The 11,861-nt window shown below is 38.7% G+C and overlaps 3 protein-coding genes across 13 annotated transcripts in view; 1 reads left to right on the forward strand and 2 right to left on the reverse strand.

The window, feature by feature from the left end:
- LOC147168827 (LIM and calponin homology domains-containing protein 1-like) overlaps positions 1-1,199 on the reverse strand; it is a 47,034-nt gene extending 45,835 nt beyond the window's left edge. Inside the window, exon 1 of one of the 6 annotated variants that reach the window (XM_086084386.1) lies at positions 778-1,199. In XM_086084386.1, coding sequence (XP_085940512.1) covers positions 778-897 — 120 coding nt within the window. In that variant the 5' untranslated portion in view covers positions 898-1,199. The remainder of the gene's footprint in view (positions 1-777) is intronic. The other 5 variants (XM_086084387.1, XM_086084388.1, XM_086084389.1 and 2 more) reach the window with 5 other exon arrangements.
- LOC147168828 (transmembrane O-methyltransferase-like) lies at positions 804-7,403 on the forward strand. 6 transcript variants are annotated; one of them, XM_086084398.1, is made up of 5 exons: positions 804-1,159; positions 2,256-2,446; positions 3,187-3,453; positions 4,515-4,711; positions 6,691-7,403. In XM_086084398.1, the coding sequence occupies exons 3-5, from the start codon at positions 3,225-3,227 to the stop codon at positions 7,006-7,008; spliced, it is 744 nt and encodes a 247-aa protein (XP_085940524.1). In that variant the 5' UTR covers positions 804-1,159; positions 2,256-2,446; positions 3,187-3,224; the 3' UTR covers positions 7,009-7,403. The 6 variants fall into 6 exon arrangements, with proteins under 6 accessions (XP_085940524.1, XP_085940527.1, XP_085940523.1 ...); XM_086084401.1 differs by having other exon boundaries at positions 2,265-2,446; XM_086084397.1 differs by lacking the exon at positions 804-1,159 and adding an exon at positions 1,183-1,579.
- Positions 7,404-8,365: 962 nt separating this feature from the next.
- LOC147168829 (cathepsin Z-like) lies at positions 8,366-11,292 on the reverse strand. Its single transcript, XM_086084396.1, has 6 exons — positions 11,074-11,292; positions 10,853-11,016; positions 10,597-10,776; positions 9,546-9,696; positions 8,550-8,712; positions 8,366-8,488 (listed from the first exon to the last, which is right to left on the reverse strand). The coding sequence occupies exons 1-6, from the start codon at positions 11,193-11,195 to the stop codon at positions 8,366-8,368; spliced, it is 903 nt and encodes a 300-aa protein (XP_085940522.1). The 5' UTR covers positions 11,196-11,292.
- Positions 11,293-11,861: the final 569 nt, after the last annotated feature.

Genomic DNA, 11,861 nt, shown 5'->3' on the forward strand with positions numbered 1-11,861 from the left:
AAGCGTCCATTCAATTTGTTCTAGCAAACAGCAAACAAAATACGTAAATTGCAAGACTATCATCATGCCATGATCATCTTTGCTCATCAATTGATACATACGTTGACAATCTGAACAATTTGCATGCTCTTCCAGTCGATGGCAGAAGGTAGAATTAACCTGGTTATCAACCTGTCGGCATTCATTTAACAACTTGGCGTTCATCTAAACAGGCCCAATTTCACAATGGTTAAGTCATTATTTTGGTATTTTTCTTAAACCCATATCTGAATTGTGCCTCGCACGAGCAAATCGATCGGAATTGTGTCAATCGAAGAATGCAGCGTAAATGCAACGTTGAACCCCCCCCCCCCCCCCCCCCACTAAGAATCTAAAGTAGACTTACTGTACTTGTGAATTTCTGCCAAAGGTACAATTAACCTATGCATCCACCTGTTGCCATTCATGCAACAGATTAGCAGCTTTGTGTTCAACTAAACAGGCTCAGATTTAACACAAAGTAAGTTCATGTGTGAGTAAACTAAATTCATCATCAATCAGCCTTGTGACCTTTTTTTTTTTTGTCATGTAAAATATGTAGCTTGGTCCAATAAAGCTGCGGATACATGACTTTTTTTTTTTTTTTTTAAACAAAAAACACAATGTCAGCCGTACGTCACCTTTCAACAGGTGACGAGGCGATGATGTTGCAAGGCAAGAGGATGCACATTTCAAACAAAACATCAAACATTATGCACGATACGACACCTTGCCTCCGGCAAACGAGCAAAAGCTCACCTCAATCCATTTCTGCGCCTCCCGGAAAGCGGACGCAGTGGCCGGCTGATGCTGATGCGACTGTCCGCTGTGTGCTACCTCACTTGCCATACCCAAGCGTCGTTGTGGCAGTTCTGCCATCAAATAGAACAACAGAAATAAATTGAAGAGGGTCGCTAGGCGTCGTTATTCCAAGTTAGTCGGCCTCTGGCGGTTATGTCGCAGTAGCAAGCACCGGCGAGACAGTCGAGCCACGGTGGCTCCCCTCCGGTTGAGCTCCACGGAGACTGTGTGGCGGGCGGCCGGTTGGGCTGCGGAGGAGGAGGAGGAGGAAGAAGAGGCGAGGGAGGAGGAGGAGGGAAAGCTAGCGCAAAGCTTGCTCGAGTCATCTACACTGCTTCCGGTAGGGACGTGCACAAACTGAACACAAAATAAAGCAATACGCAAGTGGCCATTTTATGACCATGCCTCTTGGTGGTGTGACGTTTTAAAGACACGCATTCGCGAAAGCTGTTCATGGACAGGTTAACGTCGTTATAACGTGTAGTGTGTACATTTATCATGTGCTCGTGCAATAAAACTTTTTTTTTTTTAAAGAGAGAGAGAGAGAAAATAAGAAGAGTTTCGAAGTTCGAACGTAAAGGAACTTTCGAATCAACCGCTTCGTTATGCGAGCTTTCACTTCCTCGTCCACCACAGCAAGTCGATTTCCGCTAAGCTGATTGGCTAGATATAATCACCTGTGGCAGTCTCAGTGTTTTTTTTTAAAAATCGTGTTTTCCCTTTTCTTTATTATTATTATTTTTTTACACAAATGAATAAGGTAAGACCATTTTTATTATAGTATTGTATCAAGTTCAAAAATATAATAACGTATTATGGCCTCTCAATCAACGTGATCAAAACGGAACGCCCTCATTGGTGTGAGGACGTAAATGGGCTGGGCTAGCTAAAACGAGCATTGTTAGCTTTTAATTTACAGTATTTGTATTTATTTCTTAATGACGTAAATGGCTTCTGCCTTCTGCACTCTTGTAACAGCGAATACATAAATACTGTACGTTCATGTGAAGTTTCTGAGCTCTCAAATCAAAGCTTGATTGAAAAGGTACACGCTCATTATTATGCCAGGACACAAGACGACGGAATCTTACATTTAAATGTTTATGGTAGATTTAATAGCTTTATTGTCTACATACAAAGGTATTATTGTACACGTTGGGTTTCGTTTTACTGTGTAGCAGGAAGTGGGTGATTGTTTGCCACCAATTTTGACCAAATTAGCGTCCACGCATACTCTTAGTGTGAAGCAGATCCGGATTTGCCGGCCTTCTTTGACCTCTTTCCGCTAACTTGATTCAGTTGGACTGACGGGACGCCGCAGTATGCAAACTAGTCACAATCCTAAATTAAATATTATTATTTATTTTTTTTAACTACAAAACGCACAAGTCTACGTTATTATATGTGCAAATGTATAATTATTGATTGTTTGATAGTGTGCGCAGGTGTACCTAATGAAGTGTCTCTGAGGTGCTCACTCCATCTGCTCCACAAGGCGTCCTGGATACCAGCAACAGGAGTCAAGTGGCTCACTTTGTGTGTGTTTGTGTGATTGTGGTTGATTTGCCAGTCAGCTGTTGCATCTGTGCCTGACAGGATAAGCACACACATTCTTTCCCTGCGCTTGGTAAGTAAAATATACAATTTTACAGCATGAAATTCATTTAATTGTGGATTTATTTATTTTTTTACCCCAACAGTTTTGTAATTCTCTTTGAAGGTTAGCTCACAAAGCACCGAAATGTGTTACTGTAACAACAACACACTGTGACAAATTGTTCTAAACCATGTAATTAATGTTCATGTTTTATATTAATGCAAAAAGAAAGAAATAAAGTAGTAGTAGTTTTAGTTGAGGAATAACTTAAGATTTAAGAAAATGTGCATACAGTTTTCTCCCCCTTTGGTTTAGAATTTAAAAAGGAGAAATACATATTTTCGTCGATAGAGGGAGCCAAAGGTTAACTTCAAATTCAAAATCCAGTTCATTAATTCCTCGGTTTTAATGTACTGTAATGCTCATTATTAGACAATTACTATGTCTAAATAAAAATTCTTTATCTACTCATTTATTGCCTTTTCAGTCCCATCTAAATCACGAAATATTGTTTTAAAAAGTCCATTCTTCTTCATAAACTAGGTTAATGTATAAATTAACTGCTTAGTTAAATAAATTCAATACATGTAGAAACCGCCCCGCCCGCCCCCCCCCCCCCCAAAAAAAAACTGTCTGTCCCGTAAATCTTTCAATAAGTTTGTTTTAGTTTTAATTTTAAATTGTATAAAACAAAATAAAATAAAAAAAATGCATATTGTAAATAATAGTCTCTTTTTTTTGCTGTCTTTTCATCATTCGTTCCTCCGTAGGTTTTGGAGATTCAAAGTCATCGCACGGTAATATCAAAATGTCCTCTACGATTGTGGCGGCATCAGTGCCGCTGTTTCCCGCCGTCATGAGGTTTTGGCACGGCGCGCTGGCATGGACGCTGCGACTGTTGCGGGGACACGCCAGCCCCAAGGATACGCACGCCTTCGTCTTCACCAATTGCATCCACGGCAACCCCACCAGCGTCCTGGCGACTTTTGACATCTACGCAGAGACGCACATCACCGGCGCGATCGGCGCGCAGATTGGTCAGTGTGCGCCTGTTCACATGTCAATACAGTGTTACCCTTGATGCTTTGCGATTCTTTTTTGTGTGTGTGCTCAGGCTAAAGCTCTCTAAGTATTGCTTTGGCGCCATCTTGTGGTATCTTGGTGCCAATTGATCCCTATCCTCCGCAAAAGTAGGGGAACTGAAGCCCCGCCTATTTGTCATATGTTGATATTTTGATTTACCTATATGAAATATGCTTATTTTGAATGAAATATGCATATTTTGGGGATGGGTGTCACAAAATATGCATATTTCATTAATTTTATTTCATTTTTACTTTTGTTTTAGGCAATAACAGTCTGTCAGGTTCCACACAAAAAAACATCAACAAGAGAAAAAAACAAAAGAATAAAAAAGTCAATTTCTGCATGAAAGGGAAAAAGAAAACTTATTTAATCCCACCCCCATGTCCCATTCAAAATTTCTAGCTTCTCTGCTACTAGAAATGTTTATATCCCTAATTTACAGTAGCTAGCTACTAGCTAGTAGCTAGAGTGGCTAGCTCGCTAGCTAGCTACTCTGCTACTAGAAATTTTGAATGGGAGATGGGGGTGCGATTAAATACGTTTTCCTCTTCTCACTCTCTTTCAGGCAGAATTAGATTTTTTTTTCTCTCGTTTTTTTTTTTTTGGTGTGGAACCAGACACTGACCGTGTGCTTTGTTATTGCTTGAAACAAAAGTAAAAATTAAATGAAACGAATGAAATATGCATATTTTGTGACACCCTTGCCCAACTTTTCCATTAAAACCCATTTGCGGTTTTTGTAATCATATTCACACCCTAAATTGCCACAAGATGGCGCCCAAACACTGGCTAATAAAGAATTGGTATCTAGAAAACATGAACACAGTGCAGTATCAACATTTTGTCCCACCCTTATTTTAATTGATACCATTGACATCAATGGTTTTCGGACTATAAGCTTCCCGTTGACATTCCTGCAGAAAATGTTCAATATTACAAAAAGGTGTACGATTTTAAAACTTAAATGAAAAGGTAATAATCAAACCAATGGTCTTCTGTTGCGTCTCCACAGGTCATGCCTTGGACGAGGTGGGCCGGCGCTCGCGTCCCTCCAGGGTGCTGGAACTTGGCACGTACTGCGGCTACAGCTCAGTGCTCCTGTTGCGCCTGCTGCCCCCTTTCGGAAGGCTGGTCACGGTGGAGCAGGACCCCAACGTGGCCAGCCTCGCCGAGGAGATTATCCTGGTGGCGGGCTTCAATGACACTCAGGTAGGGAAGTCATTCATTACAAATTGTGCACGTCTTAATGCATGCAGACATTGTGCAGAATAAAGTAAGATTACCATAATGAGCAGAAAAGTTGCGCCGGTTTAAAGAAAGACTCCCATGAGCTCGCCAAAGAGTTGAACAGGTTCAAATACAATTCCTCAAAAGTTGAAATTAAATGGCCGTAATAAGCAGAACAGTTGCATAGGGTGAAAATTAGACTACTGTAAAATTAGGGATGTAACGATATCCAAACATCACAATGCGATATCACGATATGAAGGTCACAATACGATACTTTTCACGATATTGTGGGGAGGTTGGCATATATATATATATATATATATATATATATATATATATATATATATATAAAAAAGGTCACAATATTGTTAAAAAGAAAGAGAAAAAAGCTCATACTAAAAAAAAAAAGACAATGTTGTGCTTTTGTCCATAACAGCAACATATAAACCACATACAATCTCAAATAACACTTAACTCATTCACTGCCATTGACAGCTATAGACGTCCAAATTTTATTTTAACAATTTTTAGTAGTTAAAATTTTTTTGGGGACATTTAGAACAGATATAAAATTTGTGATTAATCGTGAGTTAACTAGTGAAGTCATGCGATTAATTACGACAATAATTTTTAATCGCCCGATGCCCCTAATTTCTAATAACCTTTTCTTTAAAAAATATATTTTTAATTTTTAATAATGTTTTTTTTTTTAAAAGAAAAAATTATAAAAAATTTGGGGCATCGGGCAATTTTTAAACGTAATTAATCGCTTGACTTCACTAGTTAACTCACGATTAATCACAAATGTTATATCTGTTCTAATACAAAAAAACATTCTAGGTTTTTATACTTTTGTAAACAAAAGTGGGAAAAAAATGCTAAACTAGAAATAGTTCAAATGAATTTTTTGACGTCTATAGCAGTCAATGGCAGTGAATGAGTTAATATTGAGGCACTTATTTGCTAATGCACGCACACATTGAGTTCCTCCACATATTGACTCTGTTCACAAGCATATTACGTTCCCCTTCATCTGACAATTAGCATGGATCTTAAACATACAAGGGCCAAAACATGTGAAAATTATACTGCACCAAAAAAACTAGCCACCAGAGGGTGCTAGAACTGCACAAATGGAAATCAACAGATGTGCTGCTTTTAATATCGTGACATGACGACGACGATATTGCGGCAGTTATAATATCACGATAATGCCGTTATCGTTACATCCCTACTGTAAATCTCCCAAAATTTACAAGTGGCAAAACAAGACTTCTGTAAATCTCCAACAAATAACAAAATACTTCGGTAAATACCTTAATTGCTCAGGTTAAAACAAGATTACCGTAATTCCTGTAAAAGTTGCGCTGGAGAAAATAAATACACTGTAAATTTGCACCAGTTAAAATAAATCCTCGTAAGGAGCAGAAAAGTTGTCCAGGTTTTAAAATGGGACAACTGTAAAATCTCTCAAAAATTGCATGGATTTAATAGGCACCGTAAATCATCCAAAATGGTACCAGTCAAAATAAGAACCTTAAAGGGACATTCAGTGATCCATATTGCCATTTAGTGGTGAACTAATAAGCCATTCATTAAAAAAAAAAAAAAAAAAAGACTTATATGTCGATAGTATGCAAAAATGTCCAGAGGTGCCAAATCCAGGTCCAGAAAGTAAAACTCCTGCCACAGTTTGGCTTTAGCCTCAGGAACTAGCTACCCAGCTAGCTCCCTTGGTGCTCGTTTACTTGCTAGGGAGCTAGCTAGATAGCACTAGGGGCTAAAGCTAAACTGTGGCAGGGGTTTTGACTTTCTGGACCTGGATTTGCCATCTGGTTATTTTTGTCATGGTTCAGATCCAGACTAGAGTTTGCTTATTGAGGAGTTGTGTATTAAAATTAAGAGGGACTTTGAATTAAAGTAAAAAAAAATATCTTTTTTTAAAGTCATCTATGTAGTTCCAGGTGTTGACAGGCAGCTCAAGCAAGACCATCCCAACACTACGCTCCCATCTGGGAACGGGTCCAAGGACCAGCGACACCTTCCACATGGTTCTCATGGACCACAACCCCCGGAGGTACCTTGCGGACCTGCGAGCTCTGGAGGACCAGGATCTGCTCTGCCCCACAGGCTGCACCATAGTTCTGATCTTCAGGAACCCGAGAAACAGAACGCTGGCGAAACTATTCGACCTGGTGCAAGAACGACGAGATTGTTACCGCATTAAGTCGCAGCCTCACGGGTTGGTGGAGATCTTCTACAAGCAAAGCACCTAATGATAATGATTCCCATAGGAAATGTAAATACATCACACTACGATCCCAAGGCTTTACAGATGATTTGGAATAAATGCAGCAAATTGTGAAGCATCTCCATCATTTCCACTAAGATCCCCTGAGGCATTTGTATCACTTCAACATACGTCGGCATTCAAACTAAACAAGTCATGACAAATAAGACGGAATACGTTAGAAATAGCATTTCCCCACCAACACTTAGCGTGCATCGACGCCATTGATGCAACTTTGCTCTGCATTGTTTTACATTGGACTGATATAGCTACTGCAGATTTTCTTGATCACTTACAATTACTTTATGTTTAAAGTCTGTAGTCATGTTTGAAAAAAAAAAATCTTTGTAAGCATTTCAAATAAAAAGTTTTGGGATCATAGTTCGTACCCATTTTATGGTATGGGCAATTACATTTTGGGTGGTGGGCCACTGTACTTCCTTGATACCAATTACAGTACTTTCTTTAGCACCTTCAGTCAGGTCTTACACCTCTCAACGCAAGTGGGCAACAGCTGAGCTGGGTTATTTTAAAAAATTTGAATAATCAAAATCAATTTATCTTTGAGCCAGATATTAACATTTTTTTTTATTTTACTCTATTTTCTTATAAGAAAACAGAATTTAAATAGTTTTTTTTTTACTACATTTCACCGTTTTGACATTTAAAGAATTTCCTTACATATGAAAAACCTGAATTTTTACAATTATAAATTAGTTATGAAAATATTTATCCCGTTGCACATGGCGATGTTTGTGTAACACTTAAGTGATTATTACAGTAAATCATTTAACCAGTTCCTCCGCAATATGTAATGTTTGGAGATTTGATCATGTCCTTGATATTCAAAAATACTGTCCCATGTTTAATCAGATTTAAATTTTGAGGGAATTTTTTTCTGAATCAAGTGAGAAAATAGGAATCGATAGCCAGTACTACGGAGCAAAAGTTCAGCAAAGCCAATCAGATGTTCAGTATAGCTCAAATATGACCACCAAGGCTGGACTGGCCATCTGGCATGCGGGGCAGATGCTTGTTGGGCCAGCCTCCATTTGGGGCCCAAATGCAGTGCTTTTTAATTATTTTCCTACATTTGACCCCAAGAGACTGGCCCACAATTTAGATAGGCTAGTAATCCAGTTTCAATATAGATCGCAAACAGTGCCAGAACTACGTTAGGCAGGAGTCTGGCCGGGCCGATTTTTTTTATATGCCAGTCCAATCCTGATGACCACAATTATACAAGTGCATGAAAAGACCGCAATCTTTCTATAACAAAGTTTATTTCCACTGATTTGCAACTACAAGTCTTAAAATGTTTTTTTGGGGGTTTAAATCTACATCTAATATGACAATGGCACAATGACGTCGCCATACATGCAATCTTCCTCCACAGCCAGGTTGTAGAGCGGTCCGCTTCCTCCTTTGTAGGCGCTGGTAACGATCCTAAGCCAGCCCCTCTCACCCTGTTGGAAGACTCGGGTTAGCTTAAAACGGTCGGCAGCCCGTCAACTCGGCACAACTCACCCAAGGCTCGCCCCAGGAATTGCGCACGATCCAGTATTCCGTGCCGTTTTCCACCCCCCAGCCGGCCACCGACACAATGTGGTTGATCACGGGATCCTTGACGTATTCCATGTACAAGCCGCCGGTGTAGAAGTCTAGTTTCTCCGTAGCCATGATTGCGCAGCTGAAAGATGGGAGAGGAAATCGTTATTTCCAAAAGCTGATCAAACAGGCCACAATTCTCAAATCTTCACTTCAAAACAAAAATGGCAGACCTTTTGTTTTGACTGTTAAATCGTGTATATTTTTTGAGTGTTAATCATGAGATGTTGATTTCAAGTGAAAATGGCTGAATTTGAGTTTTGGTGCAATTTAGCATCACCTATTTAACTCATTAACGGCTATAGACGTCAAAAATTCATTTCTACTATTTCTATTAATTTCACTTTTATTAACAAGAGTATGAAAACCTCACATTTAGAACAGATCAAATTTGTGATTAATCATAAGTTAACTATTGAACTCATGCGATTAGTTACAATTTAAAAATGTAATCGTCGCCCTAATTTTTAATAATCTTTATTTTTTTTAATTGTAATTAATCACATGACTTTAATAGTTAACTCAAGATTAATCATGAATTTGATATCTGTTCTAAATGTACTTTTTTTTTAATAGTCTTTAACAAATGTGGGGGGAAAAATGTGAAACTAATAGAAATAGTGCAAATGACAATTTTACGTCTATAGCCGTCAATGGCAGTGAATGAGTCAATATACAATGTTTCAAAATTTCTATGACAAAAAACAAAACGGCCAGTTTAAATCTAATGTAAATTATATTATCATTAAATTGTAAATTTAAAAAACCCAAATATCTTTTTAACCATTTTTCTACTAATGAACAAAAGATCAATTTAATAGCAAGAAAAGGGAAACTTGTTTTAAGAATTACTCTACAATCCCACGCCAACTCTGGACACGGCCTTGTGAACTTTTCAAAAGAACTTTACAAAACCTGATTGGTCCTCTTGTGAAGATTTCTGCCTTCATGTTGTCCCGTCCTGTGATGGCTCCGTAGTCACCAACTCGCCACAGAGTGTAGTTTTGCACTTTGCCGCACTCTCCAAAAGTCAAACATGTCCCACATGCATTGAAAGGATGACATCCTGCAAACAGTTATTAAAATTGACAACTAAAAATGGAATTCGGTACCCGGGCATTAACTGACTTAATACAATATTTAAAAAAATAAAGCAGCCATGCCATGAAGTCAAGTTTTTCCACAATTAATCTAATATGACCAAACGTAAACATTAAAAACTTAAGTTTTGATCTGACCAACTAGAGAATAAAAAAAAAATATATATAAATGTTGGCATTTGAGTGCTAGCACGCTTGCCCTTTAAGGGCCAATTAACTCATTTACTGCCAATGACGGCTATAAACGTTAAAAATTATATTCAACCATTTCTATTAGTTACAATTGTTTTCCCCACTTGTTAATATGAAAACCTAGACTGTTTTTATTGTACATTTAGAACAGATATGAAATTTGTGATAAAATCATGAGTTAACTAGTAAAGTCATGAGATCAAAAACTTTAATGGCCTGACGCCCCAAATTTTTTATATTTTCTTCCCTTTTTTTAAATTAAATTCATTCACTGCCGTTGACGGCTATGAACGTCAAAAATTAATTTAAACAATTTCTATTAGTTTAACATCCCCCCCACACTTGTTAAGAGTATGAAAACCTATAATTTTTTGATTGTACATTTAGAACTGATATAAAATTTGTGACCAATTATGACATGCTATTAATTACAATTGAAAAAAAATAACCATCTATTGCCCCAAATTTTTTAACAATATTCTTTTTTTTTTTTTATGAATTTATGGCAGTGAATGAGTTACAAATCTGATAGGTTGAAGGCCCTGGATAGATTTGGTTGACATGTAAAGAGGCTGAAATAAATACATTTTCATGGAACAACTAGAATTTAGATTATGAACCAGGTAGCCTGCTGGCCCACCATCCATACTATACACATTAGCTGCGATGCTAACTCTGATCAATGGCCTGGTAGTTGTTGCAGGTCTCATCCGGGATGCCGTTTTTGTGCGCGTACTCCCACACGCCACCGTGGTCGCCTCCATGACAAGTGCCCGAGTCGGCACAGCCGAGCACGTGCTGGACTGACAGGTAGGCCGAAGGCCACGCCGCTCTCCGCTTGATGTTAATGCGATCTGTCAAGAAAATGGCGCTTTTTGTACTCGTTTTAGACTCTACAAAAAAGTTGACTCGGCACTTTCGCCACCTCACCTGCCATGGCGCTGGTGCTGCCGTGGGCCCAACAGGACCCGCAATACTGGGGGATATGCTGGTTTCGTGTAGCGCTAACATAGTTGACGCCGTTCACGTTCCTCCAGTCCCACGTCTTGGGCAGTTGGATCAGGTTGAGGATCTCATGTGGCCGCGGTGCGGTTCTGTGAGAGAGCGATGTAAATACATATCACCAAACTGCACAACAAACATGAACTCACTTGACTCCCCAGTCCGGTCTCCGAGGGACAGGCCGGTAACAGCTGGGCCTTTCGCTGAAACTCTTCCGTGCCCAAATAGCAGGCCATGCTAACAAAAGGACAAAACACAACAGTGGAGACATGTCGGATGAAGACAACCTGTACCGAGCCAGCTATAAATGGGGCCAGCTTTGAGAAGCAGGAAGCGGAACGTGCCGCTTTGGCTTGATTGATGATTGGCATCACCTGGGACTCACAACCAGTCTGTTGTTGGCCTGATTAGACACATGACAGGCTTCCCCCAATCCTGGTCCTCGATTCTGCAGAATATGCTAAAAAAATAAAAATAAAAATAAAAATAATAATACTAATTTTGGCGAGCATATGGGTGAAAATTAATGTATTTTAGGGGTCCCAATTTACTGATCAACATGAAACTCAGTCTAGCACTACCATAACAGGATATTCAAAAAAAAAAAGTCTCAAGGACCTGTGACCAAAATTGAACAGGACGTCATCCATTTTGATTCTTATTTCAGCCATTTTGGGCAAATTGCGTTTCACACTTGACAGTTGACGAATGCGTATATGGAATTCAATCAAATGAGCGTTAATTGTAAGCAGGTAGATTAGACAGATAAGCAATGCTAAATTGTTAAGATTATTATTATTATATATTTTTTTTAACCTATGATGTAGCCTATTATGTAGAATAGCATGGCATCAAAGTTGACGTTTTGGATAAAATAGGAAACTCAAAGGCCTGGTCATCATTGCTTGTGGTTATAATTATTATTGTTGGCATGAAA

Source organism: Leptonotus elevatus, chromosome 9 (assembly GCF_054856555.1).
Source record: "Leptonotus elevatus isolate MCC_2025b chromosome 9, RoL_Lele_1.0, whole genome shotgun sequence".
Classification (NCBI taxonomy): Eukaryota; Metazoa; Chordata; class Actinopteri; order Syngnathiformes; family Syngnathidae; genus Leptonotus; species Leptonotus elevatus.